The sequence below is a fragment of the Limulus polyphemus genome, unplaced genomic scaffold (genome assembly GCF_000517525.1).
Source record: "Limulus polyphemus unplaced genomic scaffold, Limulus_polyphemus-2.1.2 Scaffold518, whole genome shotgun sequence".
NCBI classification, from domain to species: domain Eukaryota; kingdom Metazoa; phylum Arthropoda; class Merostomata; order Xiphosura; family Limulidae; genus Limulus; species Limulus polyphemus.
In genome coordinates, this window is record NW_013666128.1 from 165,180 (window position 1) to 184,093 (window position 18,914).

Sequence of the window (18,914 nt, forward strand, 5' to 3'; positions counted from 1 at the left end):
ATAATAATATATATATATATATATATATATATATATACATAGATGTACAACAACTGACATTCATTCACCACAACCTTAGTGCAAGTACTTAAGCAAACAACACTGCAGAACCAGAACCTCACCTTCTTAAACTCCATTAGTACTTTTTTTGCATCATTTGGGGTAAAATGTTTGAGAAGAAAATTTTCCAGTTCATCCCACAATACAGTTGACTGGCTCATGCTACTGGCATCTTTCTCTTCTTTTCTAACAAATAGGTGTAATTTATTTCCCTCCACAATGTTGTAGTCACAAAGACTGGATCCATCTGTTTAAATACACAAAAACTTTGCACTCAGATGACCTGTTTAATAAATATAAACACCAAAAACAGATTGTATACTATTTAAAAATAAAAACATTCTTCTGCAAATATTGTATTAAAATAAGTTATAGTTTAAATAAATAAAGCTGGTGAAGCATCAGAGAATAACAGGTAAAATATTTTTCCTAATCATTGACAAATTAAGGTCTGTGGTTTACATAATTTCGATTCTATTATTACCTCCAATAAGCATCCATTTGCACACAGTATTTATAACCAAGCTGCCAACTGCATATTGCGAGTCTAGCTAAATAGCCTAGTTGCTAATTACATTGGCAAGCAAACAAGATAAAGCTGCAATTCTGCCATCACCATTTCCTGATACTTAGCCCAGGTGTGCCATGCAGCTCAAATGGGAATAGTAAAACTGGTACCACACTGGCAAGTGAAGCACTAAATGTTGTCAATCACAATTATAGTAACCTTCAGTACTCAGAATCTTGCAGTATAAATGACTGAAATGCATGCATCAGGTGTATTGATACTTGGTAGTCGTAATCTACAAATTTTTATAGTGTCTTCTACATTTTACAACACTAACCTGCAACTTGCTAGCATTAATTTCAAGCCCTGACATGTGTAAAAGAAAAGTGTAAAGTAAACAGTACACAAGATTCTGAAGGTTGATTTGTTGAAACGGTCTTCAATACCATAAACATACATACAGTATAAAATAAGCAAGATTGTGACTCATTTGTTTCAATTAAGTAACTTATACTCTTTTTATCATAAAAATATTTTGATATCTGTGACTTTAGAGACTGGTTATACGTTTTTTTTGTTTTGCTTTTTACGGTGACATTGTTCATTCCCTCTAATGAATCATTATAAATGAAGTGTTAAAGATATTAGATAACTTTACAAAATCATTAGCCCTTGAATGTACTAATAACTCAATTATGGCTCATTTTTAGCAATACAATCAATATTTTATTCATCTTTCCAATATCAAAAGAATGCAGCCACTGTATGAAAAGTAACTGACTTTCTAAATATAACGGAAACAAAGCAGGATGTATCATACTTACATACATATAGTTACAATATGCTGTACGTAGTGATATATATATATTTGATAATTCCTGTGCATTGTTGGTTTAACATAAAAACCAAGAAATCTTTAAGCCTAATGCACAAATATTTATAATTATAGTAAATATTTCATTGTTGAAGCTTTATGTGAAACTATATCCAGTTTCTATTCAGAGTGCATTGCTTAAAAAACTTTTGTACAAGAAAAAAAAAAAGGTGTTATAATTCAAAAATTTTTACTAGACAGAACAAAATCCTTACTTCAATCTCTGACCAAAAATTTTTCATACTACTAATGTTAAGCACAAAATTAGAACTATTTTTGGTGCACACTTAAAATTACAGTAGTCTATCACACTGTGGTAACACCTGTAGGATATTGACAAATTTTCCTTTACGTGTATATATTCTTCACTGATCTTACAAATAGGTTATGAAGATTTGTACAACACAGTACCTGAAAGAGTCTTTCCTTTGAACACTAGTCGCTGTTGATCGACAGGAATGTCAAGCTGCTGTGCCACCAACTGTTTCACATCATTTATTGAAGTACTAGCAGCCACCTGGAACAAAAAATTATTTTTTAAACATAAAAGAAAACACAGTTCAAATTTTATAAACAGAAAACTAATTCCAGCAAAATTTTGTAATGGTGAAGACAAGGCTTGTAAGCGGCATTGAAATAGATTATTATTAAAATGATGTGGATAAAAAATATGTAGATAAAGGGAAGTTCCTGGATATTTATTTACTGTTGGCTTTGATTTTACTTATAGTGTTTTTACCTGATTTTCTCCTTGATGTCTGTTTCTCTTCCAATAATTTCAAAGTTCTTTTTGATGATGTTTGGTTTTGAGAAGTTGAAAGATGTGAGGGTTCTCTAAGGTGTTCCTTCTTACATCTGATATTCATTTCTTACCCGGTTTCTCTGATATAAAAGTGTTTACAAGAGTCTCATTTCATTCTGTAGATAACTCCATTGGTTTATTATCAATAATGTAATTTATGTCAATGTTGTGTTTCTTCACAAGTCATAATCCAATTAAAGTTTTTGTGGCGTATTCAACATAAACAATTATAATGGTGATAAAGCTGAAGTTGTTTCATCTGTCAGATTTGAATTTTTTTGTTTGTTTGATGATGTTTATTTTATAAAGATTACTGAAATTCTTTACAGTTTGTAATCTAATTTATTTTGCACAGCATTAAATGCTATTTGCATAATTCACTTCAAAGTGTATGGGGGTGTACGGATTTCTAATTAAGGTATTGTTCCGAGTTTGTTGTTCCTATAAGAATTTTAGTCTCAAATCCAGATTATTTTATTATGATGTGGCTATCATTGATATAGTTTGAGAAGCTTTGTTTTTCTTCAACAGAGCTGAAACTACAGAAAACAAAAATTGTAAAGGTTTGCAGGTGGCTGTGTTTAAGGCTTTTTTTTCTCAGTTGAATTTAAAACATGTATTTGCTAGTCTTCCACCCATGTAGATGCTACTGATTTGAAAGTAAGTGATGTTGCTGAATTTGAAAAAGAACTTCGTGGTGAGGTTAAACAAGGTTAGAAAGCTTGATGAGGGTGTGGAATTGTGCATTTTAGGACTTTGATAATTAGTTCAATAGCAAGTTTTAAGCTTCTTTTTCTTTTGGAATTTGAATATATAGATTTTTGTGCATCAAAACTTACCATTTTGTGTTTTGGACCTGGTTCTGTTATAGAATAAATAAAATGTGGATGTGTTTGATGGTATCAGTTCTATGCACTGAACCATGAAATATAATACAAAGGGATTATTATACATATGGTAAGAATTAGTGAAGCGGTTCATATATGGGCGAAGAACTGGTCTCATTCTAATACATAACAACATGTTCTATCGCTTTTGGATTATTATGTAAAAATCCAGTTCATTTTTCAATAACAAATTAATTTCTTTCTTCAATATTTTATACAGGATATAAGCTATGTTCACTGGTAGGTCAACGTCACAAATGACATTTCAACAGATACTACAAAACTAATGTATGCCTAACTCATATATAAACTTGATCAATAACTTACTTGCAAAATTTTTTCACTAATTAATCGATAACAAACACAATAACTCTTACTGTCTCACTCACTAAAACACTAATACTGCAGGATTAACTAATTCTATCTCATCCAGTGTAGCATTTTTATATTGTACCAGTTTTTATATATATATATATATACTAATGGAAGCATTGAGGTTCCACAGAGCCCTAAGCTTTCATGGAACTTCTAGATTCTACACAATCATTACATCTTGTAAAACAAAAAAACTCCCATTAGTGAACAAAACAACACTTTTATTCAAATTGTTAAATATGCATTATATTATTAAATTGCAAAAGATTAAGATTTAAGAGATATGAATATTGGGTAATTTTTTTTTGTTAAGAATTATAAAGGATAATACAGTAATGGTTGGAGATGGCTTGAATGGGTAATGACGAAAACTTTAATATAAGTTTAACACATGGTTTTGATGATGACAAAACCTTGTTGAAACATTGTACATTTGCTGTTGTGTTAAACTTACATTAAAGTTTTTCTTCATTACCCATTCAAGCCGTCTCCAACCATTATTAATCTCAAAGTGGGTTCCTCGTCATCGAAAAGGATAATATAAATAATTCATGAGCCGATTTAATATATTTTCCAACTTACTATGCAATTCTCATTTTAAGGTTACACTCAATCAGAAGAATAAAACAAAACCTATGTTGGCAAATGACACAAGTTTCAAAGCTTACACCTCACAACAAATATTACAAACATATTAAAGTAGCTTGATTTATTTAAAAAACCTATAGAATAATGCTTAACATTACCTTGATGACAATAAACAGCATGAAAAAATTACATACATTAGTTTGTTGGCCAAGAATAAAGTAATATTCTTATATGTGGTATGTATAGCTTAATGCTGAATCTTTCCAATGAAAAGGATTTCTCACTTGTACATGATTTAAAATCTTGAATCAGACCACCTAGTATTGAAATTAATATGAACTTCCAAGCTGAGCAAGCTATCTACTTGGAGAAGAACTCAAAATCAATCTGGTAATCTAATTAAACATACTTGAGTTCTTACTTATAAAGATTAAAATACATTGTTTCATCAGTCGGGTACCATTACTGTTAACAATAATTTTGGCCATAAACCCAATAATATCTTATGAGATTTAGCCAATTTAGGAAATTTAGGTTAGTCCTAAATCCATATACTAAATTAAAATGCAAAACAATCTCTATAATAAAATTAGATACATTAAACATTCTATCCAATACTTTAACAGAAATAACATAAAATAAACAGTAGAGTATAATGATTAATACTCATATTTACCATTTATACTCTGGTATTAAAATAATAAGCTCTGATGATCACAGGAAGTCTGTACAACTCTTTGTTCATAAAAGCATTGATTATTTACTTGAGTTGAGATGGCTTACACTAAACTTATTAAAAGTGTATGATTTGCATATACTTAAAAACCTTATTACAAAAATAAAATGAACAGAAAAACAAAATTATTGCTCCTTTACTAAGTTATTGGTCAATCAAAAAAACCCTAACATGACCGACATAAAATATTAGGCTTACATTCAAGTTCAATTTAAACCCAATATTCTTCAAGCTTTCCAGATATGTAGCTCCTTTGAACTTGGATGGTTCCCAATATCTCATAGCCCTTGTACAATAAAAAACATAACACTTCATTAATAATCAAGTGTAATTTGTAAAGTGTACATGCCTATATTATGATGCACAACTAAAAATCTATTTGTAATGTAATTTCACCTTTTTTGGCATTACTTATACACAAAAAAAGAAACTTATTCATGCAACATTAACTTCAGCAAACCTTAACACCTGAAACAAGGCAATATTTCCCTGCAGTTTGCCATTATAGTCTAGTCCAGTAATAACCACAAATCCCTTAGCTACAAAATTAATGAAATGTCCATTTCACTGGCAGCAGTGATATTGTAAAACTTTCTTCAGTGAAATGCCCTTTAAAAACATGTATAGCAGACAAAAATCAAGTGATCCAAAAACGTCACCCATTAACTTTTTACTCCACAAGTTCACCATGAAGAGCAGAAGAAAACAAGTAAACAAAACCCACTGTCTTCTTTAATAAGTCGTTCAATAAATCACACATAGAAACTAACTCTAAGAACAAACATGCATCTTAAATTCTAAAGTTTGTAATCATCACCATGCATGTTTAAACACCATTTACAAGCTTGTTTTATCAGTTAAGGATGACTTTTTTAATCAAAGGATTAATGTTATATTTATTCAAAAATTACAACAAACTTGCAGATGTACAGAGAATCGCAAAAGTTGGTTTCCGTTGTAACATTTCAAAAAATAAACATATCTTTTTTTTTTTGTTCTGAACACTGATGAATATGTGGAGATTATCTGCAACACACGTCTTCAGTACTGTATCGATTTTTGAGGGTGGACATTTTGAGCATCTTCTGCAAACCTGTATGCACATTCAGCTTATGGGAACTGGCATTTGAGATGCCCTGTATATAAGGAATTTCTATCAAGGCAATGACAAAATTGTATGCTGCACGAGTATAAGAATTCACTAGTCTGATGCCCAGGACTACCAAATTTTGAGTTTTGGCTACTGTGAATTCCATATGTACTAGTCAGGACTAGTGTAGTTCTGCTTGCATGAAATGTATGTAAAGTCCAACTCTGCACTTAATTATTAAAATTTACAAAAAAAATGTTACCCATTATTTTTTCTTTGAGGTTGTTAGGTATCTATTGTCAATGAAATTTTTATAAGCTCGGTAACCTGTACATCAATGATAGATTAATCCATCATAAGCCTAATATATAAATATATGTGCAACAACGACCAATTTGTAAATCAAAATGCCCAATTATTTATATTCAGATTTATAACACTTTGTAACCTATGTTGTTTTATTTTGCTGGGGTAAGAATAGTTACTTTTTTTAATACAAAGTTTTACTGCTACAAGACAAAACAGCTGTTTGGGGGACAAAATGACTTGGACCACCTACCCAGAACTCTGCAGCCTTTTTTCTAGGTATGACAGAAAAATGGGTGAGGTAGGTGTTTCAAGTGTCATTGTGTATGCAGACCTGGATAACTTGCCCAGATTATATGTGCTTGTTTGTTCTGAATTCAATCACATTATTTCCAATACATCAGTTATCCCACTTTGTCACATATGTAGGCTGGTTAACCTGCCCATAAATTTGTCTGTGTCACATAAATTGTATAACAGTAAAACCTCCATTATCCAGCCACTGAAGTTTCTAGCATCTCTGTCTACCAAATATTAGTTTAATCTTTCAGTAATTATATGTGGCCCTTATTGCCCAAGGACAAAATTGCACAAGTGAATTTAAAAAATTCATAACTAATTCATCTAACATTATTTTCCATATTTTTTGTTTAGTATTTTAATTTTTAAATCCAATAAATAAAAACATTTTATCTAACTAATTTTAACAAAAAGGTAATTTATATTTTGAGTTTGGGTTGATAGCAGCAGCCTATGGCAACTAAAAAAACATTACCAGTATTTTTTTTTTCCCAAAACACTTTCAACACCGGTACAAGATTCATTTTAGGATATTCTCCGTTCTAGAACTATTAATCTTATAAGCACTGCTAAATATTTTGGGCTAACACTTATTGTAGTATAATTAATTACACTTGTTATAAGACATTAGCATTAACATATAAGGCCTACTATATTTTTTAACATTACATTCTTTATCTAGTCCCTTAGGAATTATGAAGAATTAGAATAGTGTATAATAATAGTTTTTCAACCATACTATATTTGCCATATCCATTGACAAGTTTTGTTCAATCCAAAACTCATCAGGCCAGCTGGGAAACAACAAACAAAGCAGTGGTTGGAGCACTATTTATACATGCCATTTGTTACAACAACTGTTACAGTGTGAATGCCTTTCCACGCTGGCAAAGCATGACCATAATTAATTATACTTGTATCGGTCACTGGTTAGGCCACACTTTGACTCCTTACCTTAGGAAAGACATTGAACAGTTGGAAAGGGTTACTAGAATGGTTCCTGGGATGGAAGGGTTGTCATACAAGGAGAGGTTGAAATCTCTCTAATTGTTTTCTCTTGAAAAAAGAAGAGTTAAGGGGATCTGATTGTGGTCTTTAAGATTGTAAAGAGAATTGATAGTGTTTATGCATCATCTTTTTTCATAATTAACAGTGAGAATAATAGGACTAGGTGACACAAATACAAATTTTGGCAAGGTAGGAGTCATCTTCAGCTAAGACAGTTTTATTTTTCCAACAGGGTGGTTGGGCTTTGGAATGGGTTGCTTTCAGATGTTGTGGAGACAGTAAATTTAAGTGAGTTTAAGAGAAAGCTTGATAAGTATATGAATGATAAGGGCTGGCTTTAATATATTTATTATTAGTTTTAGTTTAGAGGTCCCAAGTTGTCCTAAAATGTTATGTTATACTTGTCAGAAGACATAAGTATTAGTGTATTAGGCCTAATAGATTTTTTAGCACTGCATTCTTTATCTAGTTCCTCAAGGATTTTCAAGAGTTAGCAGAGTGAATAATAATAGTATTCCAACCACACTACATTTACTATATCCATTGTCGACGACGTGTTTCGCTCAATCCAGAGCTCATCAACTCAGCTGGAACAAAAATACAGCAGTTTTCAGAATACTATTTATGTATGCAACATATGGTAAACTATCCAGTAAGGATTATTAACAAAATTTAGCTTGATAACAATAGAATAAAAACCCAAATATCTTTTAATATAAATTACAATCATTACTACGTGGACTTTTCTCCTCATATAATTACCAGTTATTTCTCATCAATTACATTTTGTAGATAGGTTCATAATGAAATTTGTTCACCCAAATAACATGGGTGAAAATGTTGCTGATCAATAAGCATATAGACATTTTATGTTCTTTGGATATTTGAAAAAGGCAAAAATTTTAGGGCAGTGTCTTTTTTCAAGAGTCACTGAAATTATGACAAAAACAATTTCTTTCCTTCAGCCTCATGGTTATAATTGCAATCAAAACCTATTTATACATAATTAATCATGGAGTATGTTTCCATAGTATTTAAAGTACAAAATGTATTTATTGCTACTTTCATTAACAGTATTGGTATATTATTTAGTGTATCTAATGCCATTACTCTGACTTATTGTTTACTATTACACTTTTGTTATAAAGATTGTTTTGCATTTTTAGCTTAATATATATATACATATTTAGGGCTAACCTAAGTCTCCTAACTTGGCTGAACTTTGTAAGATATCAGGATTATGGCTGAAAATATTGTTAACAGCAGGGGAACCCACTGATGAAACAATACATGTTAAGCTTTATAAGTACATATGGAATCAGAATACATTTAATTAATTATACTGTGTCCCAGGTTTAGGTTCACTCTCAGTATACATCTTGCTCTGATAGGAAGTTAATACTGATATACAAGCAAGCTTATACATCATGTTTTTGTACTGTTTTCTTAATAAAATGGTTAATATAGCATTAAAACGTGCAATCATGATTTTATTGATATTATTATTGTTTATTTAAGATCACTATGTTCATTTACATTTATAATTTATCACATGGTTATATAATAAAACTTGCATCAAAATATTTGCTGTTATTTTATTTTCATATTGGTATCCTTCCTCTGAAAATGTATTTCCGACAGGTACTTCCCACTTCTCACAAGATCAGCTATTCTCGTTCATTGCTGCCCCCTATATAAAAACTTTTTATTTATGCATGCCACAAGTCTTCTGCTCTTACCTATTGGAATCAAGTAATTCCAATGTGTCACTCATGTAAATCATCATGTATCATATTTCCACCAATAGGAGCATAGTACACTCACGTGATACATGTGACTCCCTCTATGCGCTTCTACCGAACTATCACTTTGAAAATTGGCAGAAAACAGAAGCACGAGAAGTGTGTGGGAAGGAAGGGTGGGAAGTGGGAAGTATCTATTAGAAATACATTTTCTGCATAGGAAAATTATAACTTTTGATACGGTACTTCCCTCAACTCACAAGACTAGCTTGAATCCCACATTGATTAGGAGGAGAGACCGGTGTGAGGGAAGAACAGGCAAACTCTCTGAAAGCATCCAAAGGATATCTCTATAGATGAGAGAGTCAGATCTGACATCTTGACATCCGATATTGAAAGGATGTCTATCGCATAAAAGTAATTCCCTAACTGTGAAAGAGGCCAGGACCCTCCAAATGGCAATACATCCTTGTAAGAAGAGAGAACAAGGGATAGCCAAAGACAGAACTGGAACAATCCCACATATGACCGCTGTGACCCACAACACAGATGGAGGAAATTGAGGGAAGACAGACAACCCAAAACCTGTATGAAGACTTGTGTTGATTGTTTCACTCCGAGTCCAACACCAGGCTATCGGGTACCAACATCCACACTGCGGTAGGATGAGGGCTCCCAATTGAAGGGGTTAACTGCATTTTCAATGGCTCAACTCCTCTGGAGGCCATGTCTCATCTACATCAGCAGAATACTACCACCCTACTCTCAACTGAATGGTCATATCCATCTTTTTTGTGGAACCCATTCAGGAGGGTGTCTCCACAGTCAGCCACCCTAGCAGCTTGGAACTGGAAAGTGGCAAGGACTCGCACACTCCACTAGAAGAAAGGAGAGTGAATACATGGTGGAGAGTCCCGAGGAATGTCATCACCGGAGAAAGCGCAATGGGTGACCACAAAACCCTATTTTAAAAAACAGACAATACTGATTTATTAAGTCAAGGCATGGTAGGGATGAGCAGCTTTACCCATGCAGTCCATGGGTGGTACAGTCCAGACGGGCATGTTTATGAAGCAAAAACAATGCATGGTTATTCACCTTCAAGCAATCTTGTGGAATATCCCATCTCACTGGTGAGCATTGCAAAGCCATGGAAGAGAGTGTAATTCAACATGGCTGTACAGTGTGGATTTCAATTGAAGGATACCTGGGCAGGAACTGCTCACCACGAAGAGGGATCCAAATAGTGAATAATGAAGCAAGGGCCCCTGAAAGGAAAGAAATAATGAATAGAAACTTACCCAGTTAGAGTCACACCGAAGTATGAAAGATGGTCACAGGTGGTAGACAAAAACCTGACGAGGAAGAAACCATGATACAGTGTAGATAAAGAGAGATGAGCATATTAGATGTAGTCCACATGCCCGAATGAAGGATTTCCCCCAATGGCCGATCAAGACAAGATGCCAGGGAAAAGGTAAGGATGTCGAATCTGATGATGAGACACCTGGAACAAAGTCTGGGAGGAAGATAATAAAGGGAAATAAGCCAATGGGATCAAAAACCGAACACACAATTGGATGGAAGGAGAAAGATCTCAACTTGCAGAAAACTGTCTGAGAATAGAGGCGGAAGCAGGCACCATGACAAGAATCCACCCAAGCAATAGAACAATAAAGAGTACAGTTCATACATAGGATCAACCCAGATCAGGAAGAGGATAAAAGTGGGAAATGAAAGGAAGAGAATTAGGCAAAAGGAGGAGTTACCTCCCCTAGCCACCAATGTCCTGGGTAGGAAGGAAAGATCTGGATAAAGGAGAAGAGAGGGAGTGGAAAAAATGTACAAGAAACATCATGGGAAACAAATCCGACCTCTGACGTACACAGGCATAGAGGAGAAGGAATTATGTTTGAAAGGAAAGTGAAATATGGAACACAAAGAATGTGATGCAAATTAAGGTAAAGTGAGGGAATGAAAGATCACATTAATATTCCTGGTCAGAATGGTAGGCATTCAGGAAAGACGACTATGAACATAGTAAAGACATGAAAAAAATTAAGATAAGGGACAAGGCTGCCCAATAACCCAAGATCGAGGGGGACTGAAGACCCATGGTCGAAAAATCAGTGGAGAAACTCTGCCACCCAAGACAAAGGGGTTTGATCTGCAGGAAATCCCTGACTTGTAGATTAACTGCAGAACACTTTCCATTTACACCAATAAATGCCCACTGAAGTAGAGTGAATGGAACAAGATAAAAGAGAGCTACATACAGGTATAAACCCAATTTCCCTGCCAAGGACTGAATAAGAGCCAAGCGTGAAGACAAATGATGTGAATGTCCAGATGGAATACCGACGAATGAAGTGAACAAAGAAGTTGGAGCTGGAAAAGTGGCAGAAACCACAGTTGAGCTGGCCATAAGAAGCAATCAGATGGACCTAACACAAAATGGTACAGATGAAGTAAATCACCCATGGAAGTAAGAGGATGAGGGGATGAACATACAAAAAACCTGTGCGACCAATCCCGGCTGAAGGCATCTATAGCCTAAGCTAGAGGATGAGGTACTGGATACCATATAGAGGTAATATGAGGTTAAGAGATGTAGTAAAGGGATCTATACGAGAAGAATCCCATGGAAGACAAAGCCACTAGAAAACATGAGAATCAAGAGATCACTCCAATGGATAGAATGTGTTGGAACACGAAATACAAACTGCAATCTGAGCAAGAGCACCTGGAACATGACATGCAAGGATATGAATATTGTGCATGGGGACCAAAAGAGGAAATCTAATATGTGAAAAAAAAGGAAGTGTGATTAGGTGCCACCCACAGGAGCAACTCCCCCCAAAAAAGAGACAAGAGAAGAAACCCTATTAATAATGGAAAGGAAAACTAACACCAGTGTCACACCCGATACTAACCCAAAAGCAAAGAAGCCATGTGAGAAGGGAGTAAACTGAAGATGGCAAAAAACCTAACATGGAGGGAAGAAAGAGGAGGTATCCCCTCGACAAACCCAAAATGTAAACAGAACATTTTATAAAGGGAAACATGAAACATTAAAGGTATGAGCAACGAAAGGGGGAAAAAAAAAAGACATATGCGAAAAGAAATCTGCCTGAAGTTAAACTAAGGTAAAGATGAAAGTCTGTATAAGGAAAGGTTTGTAAGTACCCAAACTCAAAAAGAGATAAAAGTAACAGCAGAGAAAACATGAAGATAATATTCTAAAAAATGTATGAAGGAAGTCTAGCAGATACAGCAATAGAAGTATGGAAGGTATTCCATGATAAGGTCAGAGAAAACAGACAATTTTAGGACTTTTGAAAATGGGTTCAGCTGGTAGATGGAGAAGGTGACGCCATCTCCCAGGGACCAACACATAAATTTAAATTACTGGTATGAAGGATAAATTATAAAGAAAACAAAATTAATGGTAAGAATTACAAAGCAGAGATTAAATGAAAGTAAGTGTAAAAAGTATAAACTACAAAGAAAAACAAAATGAGATAATCAACATAGTGCAAAATGTGAAGAAAATGGTGTAAGGAATGGATCCCTTATGATGTTGAGTTGAAGAAAAGTCTGGAACAGTGGTAGATATGAACCTGTCCATAAAACTATGGGAAACCAATGGACTAATTAATGGTAAGAAGGATAAATTATAAACTAAATGAAATTAATAGTAAAAAGGATAAAGTATAAACTAAATGAAATAATGGTAATAATTATAAAGTAGAGATGAAACGAGAGTAACTGTAAAAGGATAAACTATAAAGAAAAACAAAATGAATTAGTCAACATATTAAAATGGGAAGAAAACATTGTAGGGAATGAATCCCGTATGATGTAGTGGTAAAGAAAAACTGGAACTTACATAGAAATTAACCCAACCATAAAACCACAGGTAAACTGATAAATAATACAGTAATGACATCAAACAAGATAGTGAATAGAAATAACAAGTAATACTAAACTAGAACCACAGTGAAATCAAAAAAGAAGGTAAACTAGTCAAGCCTAATTGAACAATACAGAACAAAGGATAACCTAAGAACAACAACAAAAAAAAAACGAATCTTAACAATAAATATGCACAATACTGGGATAAGTCTTTGTGGGCCCCGATTCAAGGGTTCTACCCAAACCAAGTGAAGAAAAAGATTAACAAAATGAAATAGAAACGATGATATAAAAGTAAGGAAATAACATAGTTAAACTAATGAAAGACGTACCATGTTATGCCTAATCATGGTACAGAAGAAAAAAACAACAAAGACTAATTACGAATTCCAACATAACTTGGTATTAACTAATCTAAACAAGTGTATGTAAATAAGCCATTATAAATATGCAAAAAGAACATAGAATCTCCACATTAGGAACAGAGACTACTTAACGGAAATGAAAAAAAACAAACAATTGAAATCCGGTGGTGGAAAAAGGCTATCAAGATCTCTGTCCACCCGAACAGGGTCAGCTTCTACAGGAGGAATTTTTGACGAGAACCGAAGAATGAGGCCAACCTTTTTATTGTTCAATCTCTCGAAAGATAAACACTGATAAAAACCCATGCCGGCATCTGTGGCCTGTGAGATAGTGCTAGGTGTAGGCACGACCATTGAATTAATAACATTAGCTCCGGAATGTAACTGGAATAAGCTGGGATAAATGAAGGCATATTTAAAACTCCAGAAAATCTGTAAGTTATAATAAATGAAGACTACTTCACGAGTATATCAAATACGAACATGAAACAGGAAAGAATGACAAAAAAAATGTCCGAGTACAAGCACTGTCAAACGAGAAATAATAGTTCTGTAGAGGCACGTAGAGGGAGTCACATGCATCACGTGAGTGTACTATGCTTCTATTGCTGAAGAGGTGACGCATGATGATTTACATGAGAAACACATTGGAATTACTTGATTCCAATAGTGGGAAGCAGAAAACTTGTGGCATGTATAAACAAAAAGTTTGCATATAGGGGGCAGCAATGAACGAGAATAGCTAATCTTGTGGGAAGAGAGAGAAGTATCGTATTGGAATTTATCACACACTTTACAGGGCTATGGTCGAGACTGACACCATCAAAGTCACTTGTTGACTGTGGTGAAACACTTCTTCACAATTTCAAAGAGCTTAAGGATAATCACCTTGCTAGGATGCACAGATGCAACTGGTACATGTAAGATGCTATTATCCTTTATTCACAAATGAGCCCAGGCCCATTGTTTCAAACACTTGGATATGACTATGCTTTCTGGGCATTATTTTGCACAAAAGAAAGTCTGGACTGGTAGCAAGGTGTTCAGGCAATGATTTTGTGACACATTTCTGCTTCATGTCAAATGGTTTTTGTCACAAACATGGCACTGAATATAAAGTGCTACTGCTCCTCGACAATCCTCCAGCTAATTGATCAACTGACAATTTGCAGTCCCAGGTCAGAAAGGTTACTTCTATGTTTTTACCACCCAAAACAATTTGACTTCAAGAACTTTTGGTAGCAATAAACAGTCCTACAAGAACTGCCTTTTATCTCATTAAATTTTTTGAAGACCACAGTGCATCACTATCTATTCCTGAAGCAGATAGCAATCAGAAAAGCTGTTTGTCGGACTACTCAAGCATGGGATGAAAGTCTCTGATAGCATAAACAACAAATGCTTGGAACAATCCATTTCATGCTCGTTCTGATAACTGTTATTGTGGTGATGGTGAATATGCCTGTTATGAGGTCAAATAATGCATAACCAAAGAGACAACAATGACCCTAACACTTTACTCAAACATTATATAAATAAATCTTGCATATTAAGCCAAAGGTTTCAGGCTTTTAATTAGTTATCACACTCAAATCTTTGTCTCTCTCTCTCTCTCCATAACATGAATACATCTTGCACAAAAAATATTTCCTAATTTCCATAGACTAAAAGCATCACTTCATATTTTTCCATATTGAAACATTTTCCACAGACCTGTCCCTACTCTGCAAGACTGCTCAATTCCTTCTACATTAAGGAAGCTATGTATCAGCCTTACCTCTCAGTTTAGTATCATCATCAAACTTAGAACTCTTACTGTTTATACAGTAGTCCATATCACTGTCACAGATAATAATAGTAAATGTCCGAAAACAGACCCTTCATAGATCCCATTAGCCACATTTTTCCCAATCCGAATGGTACCCTCTGTGTTTTACCTTCAAGAAAATTTTTAATCCACCTTATGAATCTTTCACTAATCCCATAAAAGTCTAACTTACTAATCAACCTAATGTGAGGAATTTTATAAAAAGCCTTCTGGAAATTTAGGTACAGAATATCAACAGGAGTATCTCTCATCCAGACAAGAAAAAGTCCTACCAAAAAAAAACAAGATGACATTTTATTAGTTAGACAAGTAACCTTCTTCTAAATCCATATTGAAAACTTATGAGGTGGTATTGCTTAATATTTAGTTAATTATTATTTGTTTCATATTTTTTATGTACCTATTCCTGTCATTTTGTTATTTCTTGAGCTTATTTATGCATGATGCCATCTCACATCACAACAGAATTAATTGTAATATTTTTTCTCAGAGACAAAATGACTGATACTGAGATGTTTGCAATAGTCATATGTAAATCACTGTCACTTTATGTAAATAAGTTGATCAGATGATTTGTCAGTAGCTAATAACTGTCCTGCACAGAATTCTAATATCATCTGGTATCAAATAAAAAAAACTGAAGACTGATAAGCTAAATACTCAAGCTTGAGGAATTTTAAGTTGGATATTACATTATACTTCGTTAGCATCTAAATGTTGCAAGTTATAAGTAATCAGAAAATCTAGAAGTTTATTACCGGGGGGGATTGTGATAATTTACAATGTTTGATTTTATCTTTCTAGTACATTTTTCTTAACTTCTTGTGCCAAGGTTATATTGTTGGGTTAGAAATTTGAAGTGCAGCTGTGTTGTTTATAAAAGTCTCAGACCAGCATTATTGTGAGTATATTCTGTTTAACTTGTGAAAGTTTTGAAAAATATATTTGTTCTGTCAAGTATCCTGATATTAATTAATATTTCAATCAATTCTAGTGTACAATAAAATACTTGTTACATTTGCAGTTATTTAACAGCAACTAACTTACTCTTAACCCTAATATTTTGCACTTTAGTAAATGCAATATTATTCTCCTTTTCTCTCTCACACCCCATCTTTAGTTTTTTAATTGGAATTATGGTTAAAAGAACAAAACAGTTTTAGTTGCATGTTTGGAAGAAATATTAGTAAATATAACCTATAATTGGTTGCATATGTTACACTTTTTAATTATTTAAGTTTACTGCTAAGTTTTGATTTACTTTACAATAATAATAATAAAGAGCATGAATGGCTAGACTTATCACACCCAAAATAAAATGCACTTGTCATTTTTGTGCTTCATTCTTCACACCAAGTATTCAAACAAGCATTCAGTGTACCTGTAAGAGACTATGGATATGAAAACATATGTCACATTCTCTCACAGTAAACACATTGATCAGTGTCTAATATTAATATGAAATTATTTCATATTTACTACATTTCTAAATAAGAAATATTTATTTTGTCATTCTTAATTTATACTAAACAAACTGAAACCTTTACCCTTTTTTATTTACATCAGTGACAAAGGAATGGTCAATGAATTACTTAACTCTGAGCGTTGCTATCTGTAAGGATACTGCTGCTTGAAGAAAAAATTAAGGCCATCTGGTGAGAAGGGTAAATAACTAGAAGATGGTGTTTAATTATAATAAATACAAGGTAATGCATGTAGGCTATCATAACTTAAGTCAAATATAATTTTGATGGGAATCACCTGAACATGTTATGGGAAAAAAAAGGACCTTGGTGTTTTGGGTGATCACTGTCTTATACCATCCAAGCAGCGTGATGTTGCTGGTAATCGGGTATATAGGATTTTATGTTGTATTTACAGAAGTAGCAAATATGATGAATAATCTATGTTTACTACAATGTGCCCAGATCACCCAAGCATGATGGGGTCTAGAGGTAGGTTTTCATGGTCAATGAACCCAAATTTGACATAGGAGTTTATGTTCCCGACCCCCTACTTGAGACCTTAGAGAGTATCATGTTTGAAACTATGTTTATACCCCCAATCATAAATTAGTGGGGCCAAATAAAGTAAACTTGCTATTAATGGAGTTTGTTTTTAGGTACAGACACCCTTGGGGTAATAACTGGAATAAATAATAGAGGAGCTTGATCAATACACTGGGGCCTCTATGAATCATGAAGGGGACCTTTGAATCCTCTGGCAGAACACACATACTTTCTACTAGTAATTCTGAGAGGTTATCTACTTCATTGTATTGGTCATTGGTTAGGCCTCATTTGAAGTATTGTTTTCAGTCTTGGGCTTATTACTTTCTGAAGGACATTGAACTTTTGGAAAAGATTCAAAGAAGAGTTACTAGGATGATACCCAAGATGGAAAGGTTGTCGTATGAGGTCAGGCTAAGATATCTGAAACTGTTTTCTCTTGAAAAATGAAAAGTCCAAGGTACCTAATTCAGGTCTTCAAGATTACTGACAGAATTGATAGCATTGATGCATCATTTTTTTATTTTTTTTTTGTATTTCATGGTAAGAATGATAGGACAAAGGGGCACAAATATAAATTTTGACTAGGTTGGAGTCTTCATCAGATTAATTTCTTTTCTAATAGGTTGCCTCCAGATGTAGTGGATGCATTAAGTTTAAGGATGTTTATGTGTTGGTTAGATGAAAAAACCAAATACCTAGCTATTAATGTTGAAACTACTGCAACTTGTAGTTTTAGTCTGCAGTCTGAACTTTACAATATGAAGGTAGGAACAAATTTATACTACTAAAAAATGCTACAATATTGGCTAAAAATTTAAATTTTCATGAAAGCATGAACTTGAAGTGATTATTAACTAATAATTAAGCCTAAAATGATGCTCACATCGTTAGTCATATAACTGGAACTTATAGGCTACACTTACTCAAAATATTATAGCATACATGATATGAGAATTTTGGCCTACCTCTATGGAACATTCCTTTCCTTGTAAAATCTTCACTGAAATCAGCATAGTATTTAAACTTGTAAGCTGTATAACAAGTTACTGTTACGTTATAAAATTAAAATAGTACGCTCGATTTTTAATCTTCAGTTACTAGCGTTAATACTAACGGTGTTTCATAAACTAGGCGTACGTAAAGCCAGTTTTGTTGCACTGTTTCATCTCCTGTTTCCTTTTAATTCTGGGTTGGGCCAGAATTTTTATATTTAGTGAATTAGGCTTATGAGCTATAACGTTAGGTTTAGTGTTACTATCAATGAAGTATTACTTTATGTTACATTAATCACGCATACAGTCGTAAACGAAGCTGAATTGCTCGACTAAAGTAAGCAAATAAATTTTTCTAACAGTACTTAATACACTATCACAAGTTTCTTACAAGTTACAAATCAATAATAATTAAAACGAACTTTTGCAGCTATTGTTACACCACCAACTCAAATGAATTGCCTGCCCTCTAGTAGTCGAACTTAAAATATGATAATGGCTGGAGACGGCTTGAATGGGTAATGAA

At 33.5% G+C, this 18,914-nt stretch overlaps 1 protein-coding gene across 2 annotated transcripts in view; it reads right to left on the bottom strand.

Annotated features, from left to right (window-relative positions):
- LOC106458807 (ubiquitin-like protein 4A-B) overlaps positions 1–18,914 on the bottom strand; it is a 22,740-nt gene extending 3,826 nt beyond the window's left edge. The window contains exons 1-4 of one of the 2 annotated variants that reach the window (XM_022385152.1): positions 18,362–18,857; positions 5,029–5,116; positions 1,854–1,959; positions 123–307 (exon numbers count right to left, since the gene is read on the bottom strand). In XM_022385152.1, the coding sequence (XP_022240860.1) occupies positions 123–307; positions 1,854–1,959; positions 5,029–5,112 (375 nt within the window). In that variant the 5' untranslated portion in view covers positions 5,113–5,116; positions 18,362–18,857. Of the gene's footprint in view, positions 1–122; positions 308–1,853; positions 1,960–5,028; positions 5,117–18,361 lie in introns of both variants that reach the window. The other variant, XM_013918355.2, reaches the window with a different exon arrangement.